General features: G+C 38.4%; 1 protein-coding gene across 8 annotated transcripts in view; it reads right to left on the bottom strand.

The window, feature by feature from the left end:
• The window catches only part of fgf13a (fibroblast growth factor 13a), a 93,058-nt gene that overhangs the window by 17,395 nt on the left and 53,393 nt on the right, over positions 1-22,270 (bottom strand). For 6 of the 8 annotated variants that reach the window (XM_067519058.1, XM_067519060.1, XM_067519055.1 and 3 more), the window contains 2 exons: positions 7,875-7,985; positions 1,789-1,892 (listed from right to left, as the gene is read on the bottom strand). In XM_067519058.1, coding sequence (XP_067375159.1) covers positions 1,789-1,892; positions 7,875-7,985 — 215 coding nt within the window. Of the gene's footprint in view, positions 1-1,788; positions 1,893-7,874; positions 7,986-10,543; positions 11,463-12,705; positions 12,997-22,270 lie in introns of those variants that run through there. The other 2 variants (XM_067519062.1, XM_067519056.1) reach the window with 2 other exon arrangements.

Raw genomic sequence — 22,270 nt, 5'->3', positions numbered from 1 at the left:
AGTATTAAACTTGTTGCTATAATTTTCTTGCTTGAATCGAATCAACAGAATGTATTTGTTGTTTAGGCGATTAGATATCTAGCCATAGGAAACTAGGATTTAGATTGGCTTTTGCTTCAGCAGTGTACTTTTGTTTGCTGAATTTCTTCAAATAGCATTATTTGAGTGTATGTGACTTAACTTTTTTCTTTATTAATCACCTTATTGCCTAAGGATATAGTAATTGATTGTCAGCAGCAGTTGCAGAATAAAATGCTACATGATCATTAGATTTCTTCGCTGTTTATAGCCCTGTTTCTATCAATCACCATTGTCTCTACCTACGGAGACATTTACAATACAGAAGAATCTTTACTAATTTGACTATTGTCCATCAACATTTAGTGTGTGTTTGCATGCCCTCAGGGTGCACCTTCAATGAACCTGTCAGTCTTCTCAATGACGCCTGCCACATAATGTGATGGTGGCCTTTGGGAGGAAGACGAACGGGAACATTGTTTGACCTAAAATTTAATCATTCATAACCTTGCACATTTAATCTAAGATAAAGTGCCAGCTGCCTTGATCAGATATGTCACTGCTCTGTCTGCTTACAAAATCCTTGAACTTTTTATTGACACACAATTATGTCAGAAAATGATGCTGCTTTTTCATCAAGGTTAGAATGTTGATTTTTCTTAGTGGGCACAGTGAGAGTGAATTAACAATTTCCACACATAATAGAAGTTAAATTAAACCTGAAAATCTTCAAAAATACAAACACTTACAGCAAAATATCTGCTTTTACTTTAAAATGCATATTCTCTCAGGGTTTTCCCTGAAAATTTTTCATGACAATGGCAAGAGGATAATAGAGGTTTTGCACGGAAATAATTTCTAATGTATGTCTCATTGGGGGCCTCAATTAAAGCCCTCTGGAATGTTCCTTTTCTAACTGGCTGTTTATGCTAATGGCACCTACAGCACAATATTTCCGCCAATTGTGCCAGTTATGAAAGATAATGTTTAAACATATTATTTTCGTAAATATTGCTTTAAAAAAACTTATCTGTACTATATTTTTATTAAAATTAACATTTTTCTATTTGAAACTTTGTTTTAAATTTATGAGGCTAAGAAACTGGAACTTACCATGTGTAGTCCGATATAAGCTTTGAACTTAAGTATCACATCAATATAATTTATTTTTGCTTATATTTGGACCTAATGTCTGCTCTGCATTGTAAACATTACATGAATCCAGTTTCAGGTTGTACACACACCTGCAGAGCAAAGATACCACAGAGGAACAGACAAGAGAAATGTGCACATCAGTTGTGTTGTAATGTAACCGCTAAGTAACGATCAGAAAAGACTATTTGATTTCTTTGAATTACATATCTGTTCTCAGCAATGGCTGAGCAGCCGGCTCTCGGATCATTTTGTACCTACCCGCGATACATTAAAAAGAAGCTGATTGGTCGTGAATGTATATAAAGATATTTTTTTGCCTGTTGTGTAGGCATGCTGGGGGGTCTCTTTGGAATGGCAGGCTGCCATATTTGTAGCAATTTAGGGGAAACACTGATCCTCGTTCTTAGATGCTTTTGTTGTTATTTCTGTGACTCATTATTACTTATTATGTAAAGTGTCTTGAGATTAATTTGTTGTGAATTGGTGCTATATAAATAAAGTTGCACTGAATTCAGATGAGACACAGAACCTTTTTGCATACAGCTGGACTAAGGGCCTGCAGCCAAAAAACACATGCACACAAAGACTTACGTGTACATTTGAGGAGATACTTACTGATGTGTACAGGTAGCCCTCACTGTTCATCGCCAAATAGAGTTTGGTCTGCACCCCCTGAATGGCCACCACTCGCAGCCCCACTGGAATAAGGTTGAACGTGGCTATAAGGAGACAGCAGGAACAAAGGATAAACAAAGTATGCACTTTCATAATCATTTATATTAATAATGAATGAATAATGCAGCTATGACCATAAATTGCCATGATGATTTTAGATACTTGAGAATACAGGATTAAAAATGTTTTAACATTGTTCAGGGCATGGCAGACTGGCTACCCCAGTAGATAAATAATAAACAGAAACTTGACAATGGCTAAATCAGACCTTGACACTAAACTTTTTCAACCCCTTGCCCTTTGGGCAAGTAGCTAAGTTTTACTTGCCTGATAACCAAACTTTCATTTGCAAAATAGCTGCCTTAAAATATACTATTGACTTAATATTACTTAAATTCAAATAAAATAAACAAGGATTTGGACCATTTATAATTTAATAATTTACAGAACATAAAATTAAGAGGTAATGTATAATTTCTGATTTTACAAATGTATTATTTCAAAATAAATGTTAAAACTGGGGCAACTGGGGCATCTGTAGCCTGACTTTACACCTTATATTTAAAAAGCTAAATGATCCATATACTGATGGGGCCGGAGTAACCCTTCATAAGGAAAACATTTCATGCAGGTTCTCTCTACTTTGGCCTTTTGAGGGGAGGGGTTAAAAAAATTGTCTTTGTTTGTCGTGCATCGGCATCTATCTGTGCGAAATGGTTAGCAATGTGCGAAGCTACTCCATGAGTATTTTCTGCACATTAGTAACAACACAGATAGTTAGCCACATGTGGCGATCAATGTGGATATTGTGGTGGGGTGACACAAATAAATAAATGTTTGAGTAATACTGCAGACTACCAAATATATTTTTTTCACTTGCCTGATCGGGCAACTAAATTATGCATTCCACTTCCCCGAACAAAGTTTATTTGTCTCAGGCAAGTGGCAATGCATTAATATTGAGCCCTGTATATTAACACTACAGACCTGCATTTAACTTTGTCCCTCTGTCACAGCACAAGGCAGATGGTGAAAATATATTAGTGAGAAAAGTGTTTCCCATCTGTGTCTGGACAGAAGAGTGAGTTTTCAAAAAAAAAAAAACACAAATAGAGGTACGACATAAGCTCTGGGACTCCCTCCCCCATGAATGTCTCAGAAAGCAAATAAACAAATTCAGAGATGACACAGAGAAAATTGTTGAAACAGCTAAACAGCTCGCAATATGTTGTATTACACAAGAACTGAGCTGAAAGCCTGTATTATATAAAGATGAGCTTTTCTATTGCAAAGACAATATGTAGAATTCTTAGAGATGTAAAGGAATCAATATGAAAACAAATTGTGTAGCCAGATCAAAATCTATAATGACGACTATGACCTCTCCATCGTCTCAACCATCAGCTATTACATGGGCAACTTGAAAAGGAACATTACATATGAGTGCAGGAATTGAAAACAAATGTACAATGCTGTGTATGGACCTTATGCTAACACACACCTATATAAACCTGTCTGTGAGTCCTGAAGCTGAGATCCATTGGCAGCTTAGCTTTATCAATTAGGTGCACTTCTTCCTAATTACAGTAAAGTCCTTCTCGACTATATACAACTCTGTGTGTGTGTGTTTGTTTGTTTCATAATAAGCTGGCACAGAACCCACAGGCTGAACAGAGGAAAGCACATGAATGTGCAACTGAAAGTCTGTAGTCGTGCTTCTGCTCCCAGAGAGAGAGGAGGGAAAAAAAAAAAACAACTTCTCGCCTATTGTTCTGACTATTGTTGGACATACTCCCAAACAGTGATAGCATCACCACTGCTGTGAATTTTTGTTTTATTGTTTCGATAGTACCAAACAAATTATAAGATGCATCAGAAAATCACAACATTGTTTCGATTTGAAGTTTACCTCTTTATTGTTAAGACTGTGATACCAGGGAATTCAGGGTTAAATACACGTGAAAAGAAAAATTTAACTTCATTCTCACAGCTATGAGTCATCATGCCCTTACTACAGGTCCTCTTGTTAACCACTTGGTATCTCTATCTCTAAACTCTATCTCTAGACTCTTCTGAGCAAAGTGCACTGTGGAGGCATTTATTTGAGCTATTTCATCTGCCCTTATTGCTGGAGACCTGCTACTCTCCAGGCTCACATTGTAAACAACAGCAATATGAATGCAAAATGTATTTACTTGGTGGAGTAAACAGGCGTTGGCATCATTTTCTTGAGTGGAAAAGCACTTGAGTCCCACAACCACACACTCTGTGGTTCTGTGTCTTCCCTTTTCTTGCCTCTTTGTCTGTACAGTATGCTTCTGTCTCACTCAGTTTACCTTTACCTCTATGTCTGTTTCTGCAGATGTGATGTAAAATATCTTAACCAAGCAGTCCTGACATTTGCCCTTGAGTTTATCTGCAAGCCCTTTAAGGATCATGGTTGGATGATTGGAAATGATTGGAAATATACTGTATTTCTAAAACATAACTAATGCATGGTGGAAGGTGTTCTGTGCTTTTAAAATGTTCAGTTATGCTTTCAGGCAGACATTGGTTGAGTTGCTTTAACTAAAACTGTAGTACTTTTCAAAGACATAGCGAATGCCATAGTGCAGCAATCAAAAGATGCTCCCTGGGGAAAAGGCCCACCATCTCGAAGCATTCAAACTGACAGATTGGTGTCTTTTTGCTGGGAGGGTATCTGTCTGTGAAGAACAGATGTTGCCAGTAAAATATTTGTCTCAAAACAATAGAACCTACTGTTTACATCCTCAACATCTACAGATTATTGAACATTACTGTACTGTACATTAAGCTTGTGCATTACAAATATATTCTGAACAAATCTGGCAACTCCTTTATTGATTGTTGGAAATACTGTATTTTACAGCTCATCCAAATAGCTTCTTCAGTTATTAAGGGAATTCAAGATTTATCTTTATATGCTGGTTTTCTGTTTTCTGTTTCTGCCAATTCTGGGCCAGCTTTGTGGTGTTCCTCCTCCCTGGATGTTGGGGGCTGTAAGAGTCCTAACCTTTATATTCTTAACAATGCTCCCCTAAAGACATGCTTTCTGTTGTCCACCAACATGCCTGTTTAGGTCAGGTCTGAAACTAAACCTCGGAGAATAAATCTGGGAATCTCCTGATCACCATTTAAAAAACAGTCCCGGTATTTATGACTCAACTTCCAGAAAATGTCACCTGAATGGAGAATCTTGAGACCTTTCTAAACAAATGATTTTGAGTAGTTCCGCAACAGAAATGGGAGCCCAAGAGAAAGCAGACTGTCATTAATAACCTATGATTATACCCATTTTAGCAGAAGGGAACTAGAAAAGAATGTGTGATTATTTAATTTGGGCACAATTTACTAATTTAGCCACTGTACTTTTTTCTACAGTAGCTCTTGGTACTTCTGGGAGAATTTTTCAATACTGCTGTATGGAGATCAAATGATTGATGGTTCTAGGTAAAATATCTCATTTTCTCCATTGTTTAGAGTCTTCTGTCTTCTCTTTTCTGTATACATTGCTGTAGTCTTATTTAATAATACATTCAGCACATTTGTAAATACATTTTGAATCTTTTTTGAGTCTTGTATTTAGCATAGTGTTAGATTTGATGATTTAATTTCACCCTCTCCCGAAACATCTTCCTGTGTGAACAGTTCCTATCTTCATAATTGCACCCTTTTCTTTCTGCATCACTCACTGAGTTTTCTCCATTTATACTCTCACGATGACACACCAGTAGATGTCTGCAGTCTACAAAAAGTTCAGAGAGATTACAAGTTGGTGTACTGATGGAGATTTTCAAGAGGGAAAACTCAATTACTTCTTTGCTCCCAGAAACACCTGAGCACACTGAAGAGGATGACAAGGCTGCCACCCACTCACAGACCTTTCACGGTCCAGAGAGGCACATGGAATAGGAAGAGTAGGGAGGCCTGAGGGACGGTTTTCATGATGGCTTACAGGCTGTCTCAGTGTCTCAGTTCCACCCACTAACAGTCTAACAGTCATGACAAATTCAGTGTGACAATAAACCTGAAGGTTCCCAGTAATGGCTAGTCACATTTTAAACAGTTGTCCTATCTGTTACTCATTCTTAGAGCAGCATGCCTGCAATTAGAGCAGTCTGAATATGACAGGGTGACAAAGTATTGGAGCTAAAATGTAAGCTGTTTTGACAACATTACACAACTTTCTGATTACAGCCCTGCAGCAGGGGTTCTTGGAGAGAAAACTATATTATATGATGTATATATAAAAAAAGGCTGCATTAGGCAAACTGTATGTCAAAAGATTTGCAAGTTTATCTAATTTTCCTGACAATATACACTTTCAAATGCAAAATTTTGTCTGACAACAGTTTACAGCCAAGCTCCCAGACTAAGACTGAGAATTGACTGCATTTTGAATGGTGAAACGATACCTCCCTTGCAACCCAAAAGGATTTAGAGTTGACCCAGAAGGGATTGTGATGCAACAGAAGAAAACAGTTGATGCTGTATAAAATGGGAGAGAAAACATTGGGATTCATGAGAGTTAGACTTGTTATTTCTGACATGTTTTGCAATTCTAATGAGAATGTAAGAAAAATATCAAACTTATTTTATTACCACAGTTAGATGGCCAAAGTGCGTCTTCTCAGCAAGCTACAGCAGCAAAGATCAAATCTGATGTGTGCATGTTTAGGCTACGCTTGTGTGTGTGTGTGTGCGTGCGTGTGTGTGCCCGTGCCTTTGAGTAGGTCCTCTCCCACCATCACAAGACACCAGTAGCTCCAAGAGGACTGAGCTCTCCGTCACCATGGAGACAAGCACACCCAGTGCCTAACAACGCTATTTTTGGAGCAGTGCAAAGAGCTTCACTTTTTCTCTTTTTCCAAGTCAGCAACACTCTTTAATTTTCTCTTAAAAAAACTATGTTGTTATGTAAGTCACTAAAAAAGTGAGTCCCTGCACAAGCAGTCTCTGCAGCCCATAATGGGTAGGGTGGCCAATGTGTGATGTGAAGGAAAAGACAGTATGTTGTTCGATTATCTTCATTTCTACTCCTGCACATGGCCGGGTCCACGTAGTACAGCATTTAACTTAGCTATCACTTTATTTAGAAAACAAATTCTACACAAATTATAAGGTGTTATTCAGCTTTGACAGCACCTCATTTGTACGATACGTATACCATCTTGCCCACGGGTCTAATTGAATACTTAGGTACTAATTTAAAGGCTTGAGTAGTATTTACATCCTCTGAGTGTTGGGATAAGCAAGTATAACATGGAATGTATTTCAGGATGCTATGCACATCCTTTCCTGAATAATATTGTTTAAAATGGACAGTATTTTCCATTGGTCACTAACTGCTGTACTGCTCTAATTTTGAAAAGCATACAGTATTAACTGTAGCGACTAATTGTAAGCATTTCTGATGTATTGTTACCAAACAAGTGACTGTACTGTAACTCTTCTATTGATCTCCTATTTAATCTGTCTACAAAGAGGTGGTGGGTGTAATGGAAATGACAGGGATGCATCAGTAAATAGTATATGACAAAACTGGCACCCACCACAGGGTCAGTTTGTAGCAGAGCAAGAAGCCAACAATCATCCGTGTTCAGGTTGCTCTAGAATGACTAATTAGATTGAATTAAACAGCAGTGTAGTACTGAATCACTTATATTCACTGACAACAACAACAAAAAAAATCAAGACTGTTTATCCACAGCAGTGAAAATAAAAACAAGTACGGTTTAAAAAATGCGGCTTTCAAAACCAAAAGAACTCAGTAATTAAAAGAAAAGCAGCGCTACACGTACCTCAAAGATATTCAAAGAACAGGAATTTGATGTTTATGTTGACATGATGCTGATACTGTAGTTCATTTTTAGCAGCCCTAACTATAATACATGGAAATTGAAATAAAAGAGTAAAGGGTTCCCCAACCAGCCCTGACAAACCATACATGACTGTGGATTTATGACTCAAAATAAAGGGAAGAAAATATCAAAAGTAAAACTTACTGTAACCACTGTCCTCCTCTTTTGTTCCATCAATGGTTCCATCTGCCTGCAGCTGCAGGTGGAAACCTTGTCGACTGTACAGCTTCGTCACAATCCCCTTCAGCTGGGGCTCTGTGGAAGAAGAAGAAAAGAAGAGATGTGAGAAGAAAATAAGCTTTAAAAGGGACAATTTGAAGCTTCAGTTTTGGTTTACGACTTTACACTTATAGAAGTCAACCTCAAAATCTATTTTTATCAAAGGATGAAAATGGCTAAGGTGAGACAGAAGGAGCAATTATGAGAGCTGACTGTGATAGGCTGAGACACCTGTCAGTAAACGCAATCCACAATCCCCACCAAAAACATGTCAAGAGAAAATCCGTCAATTTTAGATCTGGCTTTTTTGTGGAAAAGAATTAGACAATTGGGTCCTGCCCAAGGGCCACCTTGGTGCCGGTCCTGAGCCAAGATAAAAGCGGGAGGGTTGCGGCAGGAAGGGCATCAGGCATATCAACGTGCGGAACACCTTCTGCTGTGGCGACCCCTGAAGGGACAAGCCATAAGCAGTTGATCTTTTGTCGTTAGATATTTTCTGGAGTTAGAATCTGGCAGCAGTACAGGGAATTGTCATTCAATAGACACATTAATTGATCGCTCAATCACGGAGTTTGCCATGAAACAAGAGCACTGATAAACTGTGCTTGCCGATTTCCTATATATAGACTCCTGTTCGTCCTGCAGACTCTTTCCAAGGGCTGTTTCATTCTATTGTTCACTCAGTATATGACCAAAATAAAGCAAGAGATCTGATTAATTGAAACCATTTAAACTTTAAGGATTTATTGAACTATCACACACAGAAATTTGATTTGATTTTTAGTTTAAGAAATGGTAAGAACAACAGTTAGATCAGGGTTTGCTGTGTTTACAGTTGGTATGGCCTGATATGAAATTATATTTACAATATTTACAAGACTGCAGGTGGACAAGACTAAAGAAAATCAAAGGTAAAAATGGCTTTGGGGTGTGTGCTGGGTCCGTGGTGTAAGAGTGCTGAGGTGAAGTGTCTTAAATGTCACACCCTGTTTCTCCATTCATGCTTCATGTCACTTTCCTTTCCATGTAAGATGTTCAGTAAAGGTCGAAGGTCAGAAACATATGTAATAATTTGCATAATACTGGATAAATGCACTTAGAAGAAAACCAGACTTCAATAAAATCTATTATATTTAGTACTGTATTACATTGCAAGTAAATGCAGTGTAAAAGTAATGTATGCTATTTACAGCTGCAAATGATGGCACTAAAACTAGTGAGCAACACATATGAGAAAAAGCTATATTCTTTAAATAGCTGCTAGGAAATTAAAATAAGGACAAAATAGATGATAGTATTAAAAACAAATAATTTTACTCATCAAGTAGGAAAAGGGTACACCATTACATGTTGCAAGATAAACAGTGACCCTCAATAGGTGCAAAAGACAATAGTTTCAATTAGCACAGTGTTTTTGAAGTGGCTGAGCCCATCTGTGTTTCATCAATGTAATGTCTGATAACAGTTAAGAGCTCTCTATTCCATGTTTACTGTCCCTGGTGAAGTGTCCTTTACTGTGGTTTACCACACCTTTCATCTAGCCTTTCATCTCCCTTACCCTTCAGTACTTTCAGTTCTAAGTCTTACTTAGGCTACTTGCTGTGTGTGAGGTTTATTCGGTTTGTGCATCAGGAATACTGCATTAAGTTTGTTAAAACTTCCATTTTAAAATTAACATGTGCACAGACAAAGAGCTGTACTCTGAAGATATGAATCGGATTTATAATTGAATGGTCAACTGTTGAAAAATAAATACACCCTCATCTACTATCAGGTAGAATGTGACCTTGTTCACACCACTTTACCAGTAAGTATAAAAACTACATACAGGTACTCATTGCAAAAAACTGCAGAAAAGTCATGCAGTTTCATTAACAGCACCCTTAACCTCCAGAGTGAAGCATATACATATAGAGTTATGCAATAGCTTGGAAATGACATGGATGTCAACACACACTGAGAAACAAAAAGTGAGCTTTGGGGCTGAGTAGGATGTGATCAGAGTGGTCACTTTAGGCTACAGAGACACACATCTGTCACTACAATAAGGACTCACTCTGTACTGGATCGTGGTTGTTTGGGAACACGGCACCACCCTTAAAATTCATTTTCCTTTAAATCTGACAAATTTAAACCACACAGTATTTTACAACATACCCAGGAAAATATGTTTGAGCTAAAAATTACTAAAAGTTATGACCAACTAATTTAATTGTCTATCAATGTCGTTCTTTATTGAGGTTATTAAGAAACTAAAGCTATAATCTAACCAAGGAAATGCTAAATGAATCGTTCGTATTAGGTAATTGTTTTGGTGATTTAGAGTGACCAAATAAACAAATGCATATGAAGTCCAGTGTGGACATATGCTGACTGTGAAGAATGAAAGAACAGTTGTAAACATTCTGGGCTGCCAAAGGTAATTTCTCTGTGGACTAACCTCATAAAGGAGCCACTCTCCCACCAACCTAACAAAGTTAATCTTGTGATTCTCTGTAGTTAAACTATATCAAATGTAATGGCGCCCTACAAGAGACGAGGAGTTAATGATCAGGAAAGTGATGGGGATAATAGCCTGGTGAGATTGCACAGACCTGGTCGTCTCCTTCTCCTCTTCTTGGAGCCAAAGAGTTTGACCCGCGAGAAAACGTTAAGTCGACTCGGTTTTTCACAGCTCCCTTTGGTTTTGCTCGGGCTGCTAACGCAGCGGCAGGCATTAGACTTTTCCCGCTCCCTCGCCTGCCTTTTCTGCCTTATGAGGGAGCTGGCAATCGCTGCGGCCATGGCCAGTTTGGCAGCGCTCTGGAGAAAACTTCCAGAGAAGCGTGAAAAATAATCACCCCCTTTGAATCCAGAAACCTGGATTCTGAAGGGAGAGGTCGAGGCGCAGAGGTGACAACTACAACAAGTCGCTAAAAAAGAATTTGCAAAGGTCTACAAAAATAGTAGTGCGGTCAAGGCAGTTAGATAACGTCCAAATAATTCATTTTTTACGAATCTTAATGTTATTCAGGAATTGTCCGTTGTTAATCCGAAGGGAAAAAAGTGAACCGTAACAAAGCACGCGTTCGTCTGTGAAGCTGCAGAAAGACTTTCACCACGGTGCGTTGCATGTCCATCCTCCAACTGTGTCATTTTCTTCGCATCACAAGAAATACGCACAAATCCCGTATGTGTAAGCGGTTTTACATCATCCCACTAACTACATGGCCACACAGATGCTCTTCATGTAGGCATGTGGTCGTAGCCATAGGATGGAAACACCTGTTTGCAGACGCCGGAAGAGACTTTGCAGCGTTCTTTATCTGGAAGAGACTTTGCAGCGTTCTTTATCTGGTTTCCCTAATCCCTCAATGAAGCCGCTGCTGTCAGAAAGAGACTTACAACGCCCTTCAGAAAGGCAACGCAGAGCATGTGAACGAATCACCATGGAGGTTTCATTTGTGTTTTTTCCCCCCCGTCCTTGTTAAAGCGAGACAACGTAAAGTAATGGAAGAAGGCGCATCACCGTGGATGCAGCGCAAAGCAGAGATTCAGCTGAGCTGCTGAGAGCATCCCACCTACAATCTGGAGAAAAGGGAGTCGGGAGGAGGGAGAGGACATGCTTACTAGTGAGACACAAATCGAGTCACTTTGCACATATAGAAAATTATTCTCTCCATATTTAAACTTAAAAAACTATTAATCCAGGCGGGCCGTGTAGACGAAATTCAAACAACAAATGCTGTGTTAAAGTTTAATGAGGGCGAGCTTCCAAATGCAGAGTGCGGGGAAAGCTTAATAAAGACGATTAGTGCAATTAGAAAATGGATTGAATTATTTAAAATATGTATAAACCAAGTGCTTAGCCGGCTTTATCGTGCAGATACCTATTGAGGGATTAAACAGCCAACAGGCGTAAGCAGCGATAATAATGCAAGGTGAATATGGTTGAATAAGCAGTGATGTTGTGGTGGCCTCAGGGCGGTGTAATAAAAGGCACCATAAATTCCCGAATATTTAATATTAACTTTTAAATGAGCGTTTCCATCTTGTGGATGTATATTCTCACAAGGCTACTAATAAAAAAACTATCCATTTACGCTATGAAAATCCCATCTGAAAAATGGTGTCAGCCTATTTTCATTACTAAATCTATGACACTATCCCCTCTACTCCTGACTTCCAGCCTCAGCTCTCTCCCTTGCCCTTCTTCAGTCCTTGGTTGAGCTCAGTTAACAGCCTAACCAATGATGCCATCTACAGTCCTAATCCGAAACTGTTGTGGAGGTTTTATTTATTTCCTCTGAATATTAATAGACTCCAGTAACACAAACATCAAGACTGTGAATTTTGCGTTGATTATAATTCATATAATCAATTCTTCTAATTCTAGCGATATAGAATTATAGAAAATAAATGTAATTTAAACACTACAACAAAAAGCAACAAAGAAATAAACCCACATGTGTTTTGGATCAACACAGTCATAAAGCCTCAAACCGAACCAACCAAAATATAGAATAAAACACTCAGGTTCAGATTGTTAAGCCAAACTCCTTCACTTCAGCACCACGGACAGCTCCAAGGCAGAACCTACCAAATCCTCATTAATTAGTAGTACACTTAAATTCTACTACTCACTTTATTCAGAGCAATAAACCTTTCATTGGTATAACATGTAAAGATTTTCTCCAGGTACCACTTATAAACCATAATTTGAAGTAAAATCACTAAAACAATTCCCCTTACCTTCCTTAAGCAAACAGCAGCTTACCTGAAACCGATTTTCTCAGGGGGAAAGTCATAATTGTCTACAGCGAAGCCAAAGCAGTAACTTGGATACTTGCAGTCCGAAGGTAGTGAAGTGAAAGCGAGTAGTCTACTTTCAGTAAAGTTCAGAGCATTGTCAGGCAACTGTCAGAGGCGCAGTGGAAGAGAAAGCATCAAGGCGTGGCCATCAACAGGAAGATCATTACAGGACATTAGCGACATGCCATTATGACTTCTAAGATGCTCATTAAACATTCATTTAGCGGTCTTGTTGATCCGGCAAACACAGGCGGGTGTGTTCATGTATTACTGTGCAGGATGAGACTTGAAGCTAAAATGCAGGCTGAGATTGTACTTCCTTCTTGGGGCACAGAAGACTTTGCTCTCATATTACCAAAAAAAAAAAAAAAAGAGAGACAGAGAGATGTAAAACGATCCGATAATGCATTGGCTAAACGGGTTATACAGGCCTGTCCTCTCAAAAATATCAATGTGCAATCAACTGAGACAACAGTATGCGTTAGACAAAGTGTTCATACAAAGACAATTCTCTGTTTTGTGAAAAGCAGTTTTTACAAATTGCTCGGCTCATACTGAGACTAAATTTTAAATGGGGTGTTTTGTTTTTTCAAACAACTTCCAACAGGACGAACAAATTATGGTCTCTTGTTCTCATGTTTAGTTATTAAATGTGCTTGAACAAATGTATGGTATGGAGAATGGTGTATGTCTCTTGGCTTTCGGCAATACAGAAGCAAAAGCATATCCGTTGATGCAATATAAGCAGTGATGGACTAAACCACAACAATGAGCTCTAAGATACAGTTGGGACATCTGATGGTCAGTGTATTCTGGTGCCCACTGCACTGTTGTGAACACTAGATGGAGCAAGTGGATTGCCAATCAAAAGCAGCCAATTGACCACAAACAAATGTAGCTAAAGTGTTTTAATCTTTAAAGGTCAGCCAAAAACAAGCAAAGCATCGAACCTGACGAAACTTAATTATTTATCTTTGAGTTTGTCTAGAGTAGTTCCAGGATTTGTCTCTAAGCAAAAGTAGCTTTGTCTGACCAACTTTACAGATTAACAAACTGAAACTGAGCCTTAAGGTTTTGTTACAATGCTGCACAAAGATGGCATTTAAGCTGTGGGGAAGTGTGTGTGTTTAATGAACTCCAATACATCTACAAATGTGCTTCTCCAAAGTGTAACAACAATCATCAAGGTCACGGCTGCAATAGAAAAACAAAAGTCAATCATACTCAGTCAGCAATGCAGGTAGAGTTTTTGCCCTTTGAATTTATTATTGTTAATTTATTTTTATGGCTATGTGTTCAATTTGTAAATCTCAGACTATAAATTGTTCTGTACCAATGTGTTTCTTTACAATGGGCATGACTTAGGTGACATGATACAAAATGCAGTGATAATAGCATTTGTTTTCCCTTTCACAGTCATTGATAGTTTCCATAAATGGTTACTAACCTTTAACACCACAACATATAAGAAAAGATGGCCAACGAAGGTTGTTCCAAGTGCAAATTAGACTTTATAAATTTTTATTACCTAAGAAACTGTTAACTTAATATAAAGTAGCAATTATATGGTATCAACAAGAGCAGGCTAATTTTTGGATGAAGACTAGAGTGCTTACAAAATAAATTAAAAAAATAAGGGGGGGATCGAGAAAACAAAGCTCTTTCCCCAGCAAAGGTCTAAGCAGTTTAAAGTACATTGCCTGACTAAATCGGTGATAGTAATTTCGATGTCTTGACAAATTACTAAAGGGCAGTTGTTGAAGGGATTAATATGTGTGTTAGTAATATATGAGTGAAGGACCTATATTACCTCTATAGATTTCTGTACAGTAAATCCTGCGCTATATACCATATGGACTTGGTAACAAGGCTTTCTTAATGCAGCACCTTGTAAACTGTGACCTTTCCCATAGCCACATAGATGTGAGTTGCCTCAACTACTGCTATGTATAGTAGAGATAGTGTTTTGCTATACCCTAATACATGTTACTGCTGCCTAACGAATCCCTACTCAACCTGATTTACATTGCAGCATGCAGTATTCACATCTGGGACTATCTGATGAATTTATGTCATGAGCAAACACAGACAGATATCTCTCCCCAACAGAACCAGATTGCATGCTTTACTTCAGTCATTTCGCTCCTGATAAACCAGGGAACGTCACTGGAGCAGACAATTTGGCCATTCGGTCACCAATTAAACACTAAGGTGATACAAATAGTTATAGGCCTGATAGTATCTGTCATGCTATTAGTGCTTTTCTTAGCACCAGCCAAGCTATGCTGGAGGTGGAAAAGGTGCATAATGGCTTAAAGAGACACAGGCCAAACTAGTGAAAGGCGTAAGAAATGTATTTTAAATAGACTAGAACATCTTAAAGAAAAGGAAATTGTGTAAAACATACATGTTTGTTTTATCGTACTTTCAGTTTCAGTGCCATCTTTATTTAGAATTCTCTGAAGAAAATATAGCTCCAGTCCTTTTGGTCTTTTTTTGCATTTTTGGGAGACAAAAGCGAACTGTTGCTATATTTGTTTCATTTGAAGTATGCCAAATGTGCTCATGTACAAGTGACGTTTGCTTGCTGATGCACACTGTATTTGTGAAATGTGCTGTGACAGGTTGAAACGCAGCAGATACAAGAGACCACAACAATCTTAATATGAAAGTCAAGAAAGAATTACACAGTAACACACAGAGAAACTGCTTTTGTGTGGCAGGATGTATGTGCTTCCGTTGCTTGTGTAGCAATATGCCATGGGTACATTAATTACTGTAGTGTCCCAGAATGCCAGTTTACTTTGGCCTCCCAGAGGCACCTTCACTGTGCTTGCTTTCTCTTTCTCTCTCACACACACCACACACATGGAGGCCACTCTTTCTCTCTTTCTAAATTTCTCTCTCACTCACTCACACGCACGCACGCACGTGCGCACACGCACACAAGCGCTGCTTGCATACTCAAACAAGCTACTTACATACAAACACAGAGCGGTAGGGTTATAAAGTAATTAACTACAACCATACAGATATGCTAGCATCCATGATAATGTAACTATTATATTGTGTACACATTTGTCAGCTACACAACACACAAAACTGCTAAGTGTCACAAGAGCTAGACCTGTGAAAAAAGTCTAGTTAGGAAAAGTGACGTATGTGCACTAGCAATATGCTTCCTTACACAGCAGTCTGTTAAAGCTGAACACAGCTCTATCTAAAATAACCAACCAGGCTGTGTATACACAGTAGGCCCACTGGATACCAAAGGGTCTCAGGAATCTGCTGCTCTTTGCTTCTTTGGCCACTAGAGAGCAGAAGTCAAGAGAAAATGAGAGACAGGCCTGTGTGCTGCCAAGGTTGAGTACTGCACTGACCTTTTCTATTATTAAATATAACTGAACAATTAAAGATATCTCTTCTTATTAATACCCCAAGGCTGTCATGATAACAAAGAAGGTTTGATGAAATTTTCAATTCAGAAACATAAGTGGTCTCCAAGGGCATATATGAATAATCAGGGAAGTTAACCTTGGTCATGGTGTTTAATTGAGGGCAAAAGTTGTATATTATGATTGTACTACTGATTATATTGAGACATTCAATGTCCAGCTAAATTAATATCTTTATACACCAATGCTATAGCAGTATTCTTTTGTTTAATTGCCTCAGTGACAAAGTAAAATTTTATCAGTGGAAACATGATTGATCTGTACTAAAAGGGTTACTGCTTAAACCATTCAGGCTTTTGGTGTCATTCTGCTGTTTCTTTTGTGTGCACACAAGTACAGTTAATTCACTACTACACTACTACTCTACAACAGCAGCTTTCAGCATGCTAGGCCACCAGTGCCACAGTGATGCCACATGTTACCATGGATACAGCACATACATAAGTGTGGGTGTGTGTGAGAGAGAGAGAGAGCGACAGAGTATGTTTGCTGAAAAAGGGGGTTGGGTAACAGAATAAGAACTCATCAGTCAGAACTCATCAGTCACTCAAGGTTGGGGCTATGCTACAGTCATGGCTGTCTAGCAGAGCCATGGTAATGATTATGTGATCTTTCCCACCCAGTAAGGACCAGAGGGCGGTGCATGGAAGCAAGGAGTCAGTAGACTGTAACTTGAGGATATGAGTGCCATTATTTTTCCCAGTAGTAGAATTAGGATGATATCGACCTTGGGGACAAAGAAGCATGCAAGCTGAGTGTAGAGAAGTGCCCACAACTCCAGCGTGGGAACTAACAACACTGAAGGATGATCATATGTCACAGGCCTTTATATGCTGAAATCTATTGTTTTTTTTTGTGTGTGTTTATTTTTGAATCTTGTATCTAAAATGCGATTCATTGTTTTATTGTCTGGGCAAGTTTGCATTTTTAGTTTTTGTGAAAATAACTCAAAACACATATTTGTATAAACCTAAATTCACAGTTTACTAGATGATACTTGAGCTGTGTGCCAGTTGGCTGCTCATTAAATCACTTCTATCTCCCCGTCATTTTAAAACCCTAAAATTAATTAGGAGCAGACAGAATGCCTGGCACATGTCATCTAACCTCTACCCTTTTGTATAACAACTGACTTCAAAGTCTGACACATTTTCTCTCACACAGAATATCTGCAGAGCTTTTTTGTTTCTCAAGCCAAAGGAACACGATTCTATTTTGCACATCAATAAAAGCTAAATATGGCATCGAAGCATAGAACTCAAGCAATTTCACGAGCTGAGCATCTGCCAGACACTTTGTAGCTGTTTCCTTGATAATAATACAAATTGTTAGAGGTGCACTGCAGAATAATGTTATCCATTTTATTTAACAATCTGGATCTTTACAACTAAATGCTGTAAAGACTATCATCCCCAATAGCTACATTTCAGTTAATTTGTGGATGCTGGAACATGTTGCACTATATCCAGTATTACAGAAATGTTATTGCAGGTATTTAATTATGTAAATAAGTCTAAATTTGGCCAGTACCGACAAGCATTATTGCTATTGTGATTGTAAGAGGTAATTGAAATTAAGGACAACGTAAGCACAAGGATGCCTGTGTGAGTTATTTGGTGCTTCTGTCTTTATATCCAGTGTTAAGTCTAGCTAAGCAAGACAAATGGATCCTGCATTTTATACTTGATATTAGCACAGAGGATCAGATTTACACTATACAAGAGCTATACATTTAACTATCTGCATTTTACAAGTCAACATTGTGACATTTTGCTAAATTTGTATTGAAAAAAATTGTCTAATAAAAGACAAATACACTAATAAGTATACACTTGGTATAGCTACAGTACAATCAATGCAGTCTAAAGTCGAAGTCACATTATTACAAAAAAAAGTTGGGGTCTCTTTTTTTTTTTCAGGGTGTAAATATCCATAATACCATAATGCTGCATTTAATCCTACATTTATGACACCATTTACCTTAAAAGCGTAATGTAGTTTTTCATAAAGTATGGTATGTTCAACTTTTGTGTCAGCATATGCTCTGTGTGTGTGTGTGTGTGTGTGTGTGTGTGTGTGTGTGTGTGTGTGTGTGTGTCAAACTGAGTAGGCTGCATAATCAGAGCCAAGCCACCAAACGGTGTGTGAAATGGCCAGAGTTCAGACAGCAGTCTGCTTGGAATGACTAATGCTATACCGGCGATGTGCTCTCATAACCCCGGCACATACAAAATTGCTAAACTGCAGGCCACAGAGGCTCCCCATTTCTCTTGTCTTTTAACCAGCTAACCCTTACTTCTCTTTACACTTCAAGAAAAGATGTGAATATTTGGAAATACTTTACAATGAAATGTCCAAGTTAAAGATCTTGAGGACTGATGATACAGACTTAGTTAATCTGCTTTTTTTTTAAATAATAGGGGAGAAACAGATCACGCTGCACTGTTCTGTGTGCCCTGAGTGGGAATACAATAGAGATAAAGCTTTATTTACACTTGGGATCTGTTATTAAACATCAATGAGGTGATGTCAGTAGGCCATGGTTTTGCTTAATAAAAATTCAAATGTAACATGTATGTGTGGTTGCATGAAGACACACATTTATGCATTTTGTGTGGATGTGCTGCCAACTGCATGACCCTGCAGATTTCGGGTCCCCTGGGGAATTGAGGGTGAATCATAATTAGTGGTGTTGTAAGCTGGAGAAAGGTGGCTAAAAGCCTCAGTGACCGATTGCTGTGTAGGGAGTTGTAGACAGTATAAATACTTTAACAGGAGCAGGTCTTACAGAACTAAGCCATGGTATAATGTGGAGTCAATAAACGTGAATCAGTTAAGATTATGTAGAAAGCAGTTTAGCTATACAGAAGGCTTAAGTTCAGCTTCCAGGCTTAGAGCAATGTAATATACAGTTGACTATTAGCTTTGTGTATATGATGCAGGTTTGCTACAGCACATACGTTTTTCATCAGTCAGCTGTGGTAGAGCGAGTGGAAGACGAGATCATACAACATGATGTCCACATCAAATTTTGTGTGTGTATGTATGTATCTATGTGTGTATTTAAAAACTCAATGCAACTTATAGAACATGTCCATGCAGCCATAATAATTAGACACGTGCACACAGGCAGTCATCCCGCCAAATCTAATATGAGTCTCTAAGTGCCTGTTATCAGAACGACATCCAATATATATCATTGCCAGTATCACAACAGGAGGTAGCCGGAGGAAGAAATTGAGTGCAGGATATGCTCCCTTGCCAAAATGGATGACAATCACATGTGTGAATCATAGATGATGAGTCAGATGAATTCCTCTGGCAATATCCATCTTGGTGGTAAAACTACAGAGAGGACAGCATTTAGGAGATAAAAAGCCACAAATAACAAAATTGCTTTTATTCTCCCTCAAGTTTTCCCTCCTCCATTAACCAGCATGCACCCAGGAAATGGGTTCTCGTCACAGTGAAGAGGGACATCTGGTATCAAAGCGTAATCAAGGAAGTTTGCTGCAGCCAAAATAAAAAAGCTCAGACTTCCTGAAAGTTTGTATTAATAACTTCATGCTAATTATAACCTATCTAGTAAGAGAAGTCTTACTCCCAGAATACAGAAAGTGAAGTGATGTCCTACATATCTTTTCCTGCATGACACATCAAGGAAGAGAATAGAGTGAGATTAAAGGCATCATCTCAGACACCAGCTGGCTTAAACTGTCTGCTTACTGATGGAGACACAAAAGAAGATCTTAGACTGGTGCAATAGCACAAGGTCATGCTTATTTTGTTTATTTTGTATTTGGAGCCGCTAAGTTGGGATACTTTCTCATCTTAGGTGACTGGCACTTCCTAACAAGGGCCATGGAAGCATAAACTGTGCTATTCTTGAAAATGAGACTGTACATTACACAATGTTTTGGTTTAAAAAAACAAAGCCCTAGTCCTTCTGGTAGTCGAGTGGTTTAAGACAAGTACTATATATTTGCAGTGTATCAGGTTTAACTACCGACCCGATTTCCTGTCTGTGTCTATTATGTGAACTAATCAATAAAGGCAAATAATTGCCTAAAAAAAGACCAAAAAAACAGGCGATCACAAAATTGCAAATGATTTATATTTTGTGCTTACTTGAAGATGGAAAAAACATGTTTGCCATATCTTTCATGCACATGTTACAGGTGTAGCTCATAGCCTTTATCCAGGTCTTTTTCAAAAGAATAACGGAATCTAATTCCTTGGCTGGGCTTAAAAATATGAATATTATGCAATGGGGCCAAATGTGCAGTGCAGCATTAATGAATGTCACTGAATGGCATTTCCTTGTAGAAGGTGTTGAGAGGTTTGAATCTGCTGGTGCAGAGGTACAGGACAGTGGTGATGCTTGACTGCTGAGCAGAAAGACAGAAGATACATAGATTAGGAATATTCACCACAATTGGGGCTGAATGATTATGTATGTAAACAGGTAGATCAGAATATGAGTGTTCATATGTTAGTGTGATTGCATGGTTAAGAATGGCATGGAGTATTTAAGTATCCTTAAAAGCTCAAGTGTTAGGTGGAACAGATCGTCTAAGCTGGAAGTGACACGACAGGAGACATGACTCAGCTGATGAGTGGGTGGGTAAATAGGTCATGTTCCCTACCCAACACCCAGTATCCCATTTTTCATTCCCCGTGGTTGTTAGTGAGAAATCAATGAACACATAATGACAATAGATGTTGGTGGAACATCTATTTGGTGGTGTTTGGAACATACCAGGTGGGAGGAGCTTTGGAGAGCTCAGAACCCTACAGAGGTATGAAAAAGTAGGCCAAAACACAGCGGTAAAGCCGTAATGGTCCTCTGTGGTCGGTAGCAGGTATTTAATACGAAATGTAACACGATTATAGAATAAGATTGGACTGGTAAAAAATACAATGAAGCCTGCAGTCATAACACAATGTTATTATTCTTTTTCCTACACTGCAGCATACTAGGAAAGAACTGGCACCAGCCAAATGTTGGCAGCCAGTAACTCATAACTGCAGTATGGTGACAGATACAGTGCCTCGAGTTTACCCAACTTCTAAATAAAAACAACTAAACTGTTTGTTTCTCTGTCCTGGGCCTTGTTGTGAAAGACATCACAGACATTAAAACAATGACAACAGAGCAAACATCTAGTCTTTTGGCACTGAAGTTAAGAAAGATTAAAAAATTTGTTATTTTCCTAATATCCTTTTGAGTATACAACCTTAAATTCATATCTCTTCTATATGTAAAGAAGTGTCAGCTTGGACCAAAGAGTGCTTGTAAAAAGAGTAAGAAAAACTGTGATTAGGCAAATCTGATCACTTATATTCTGCAGTAAAGGCAGCGTGAGTAAGTGGCATGTTCCTTTTTCAGTCATGTTTCTTTATGATGATGCAATTGAAATATAATTTATTTTTGGAAGTTGGCTTATGTCATGCATGGTGCAGGTGAGACATTCAGCTATTTGATAGCTGAGAGGCAGCTGCTGAACAGAGCTACGATAACAAACTAGAGTATGTTGTGGGTGTACAAACATTTAGCTTTGAAAGAAATACATGGGGTTGAAGCCACAAATGCTGTTCACAACAAGAACAAATAGAGGTAACATAAGAAATGTGTAAATCATTGTATTAGGGTGGATGTACACTATATTGGTACTGTGTACTCTGGACACACAAACACTTCACCACTAAATGCCCACATACAAACACACAGACACTGCACTTCAAGCGCACAAGTAATTGTGTTAGACCTGCTACACATTGCACCTGGGCCTGCCTTCTTTAGGCTATTGTTACGTTGTCCAAAGTGTTTTCTTTTTTTTCTCCCATGTATGTTGTTTTTAATTTTCATATTGTCTGTATTTTACTCCTTGAACATGTTCCTGAGAGCAACCACTGACCGAAGCAAATTCCTTGTATACGTTTGCATACTTGGACAATAAACCTGATTCTGATATGCATCGGTGCTGCAGTTGGACATTTTCATAAACAAAAATGTGCTTAACACTGTTGCCAGCTGATTTCTAAAATAAGAAATTGTACAGAACTATTCTCAAA

Source organism: Channa argus, chromosome 10 (assembly GCF_033026475.1).
Source record: "Channa argus isolate prfri chromosome 10, Channa argus male v1.0, whole genome shotgun sequence".
NCBI lineage: Eukaryota > Metazoa > Chordata > Actinopteri > Anabantiformes > Channidae > Channa > Channa argus.
The sequence above is the reverse complement of the archived record's forward strand: the minus strand, read 5'-3'. Positions and strand labels throughout refer to the sequence as shown.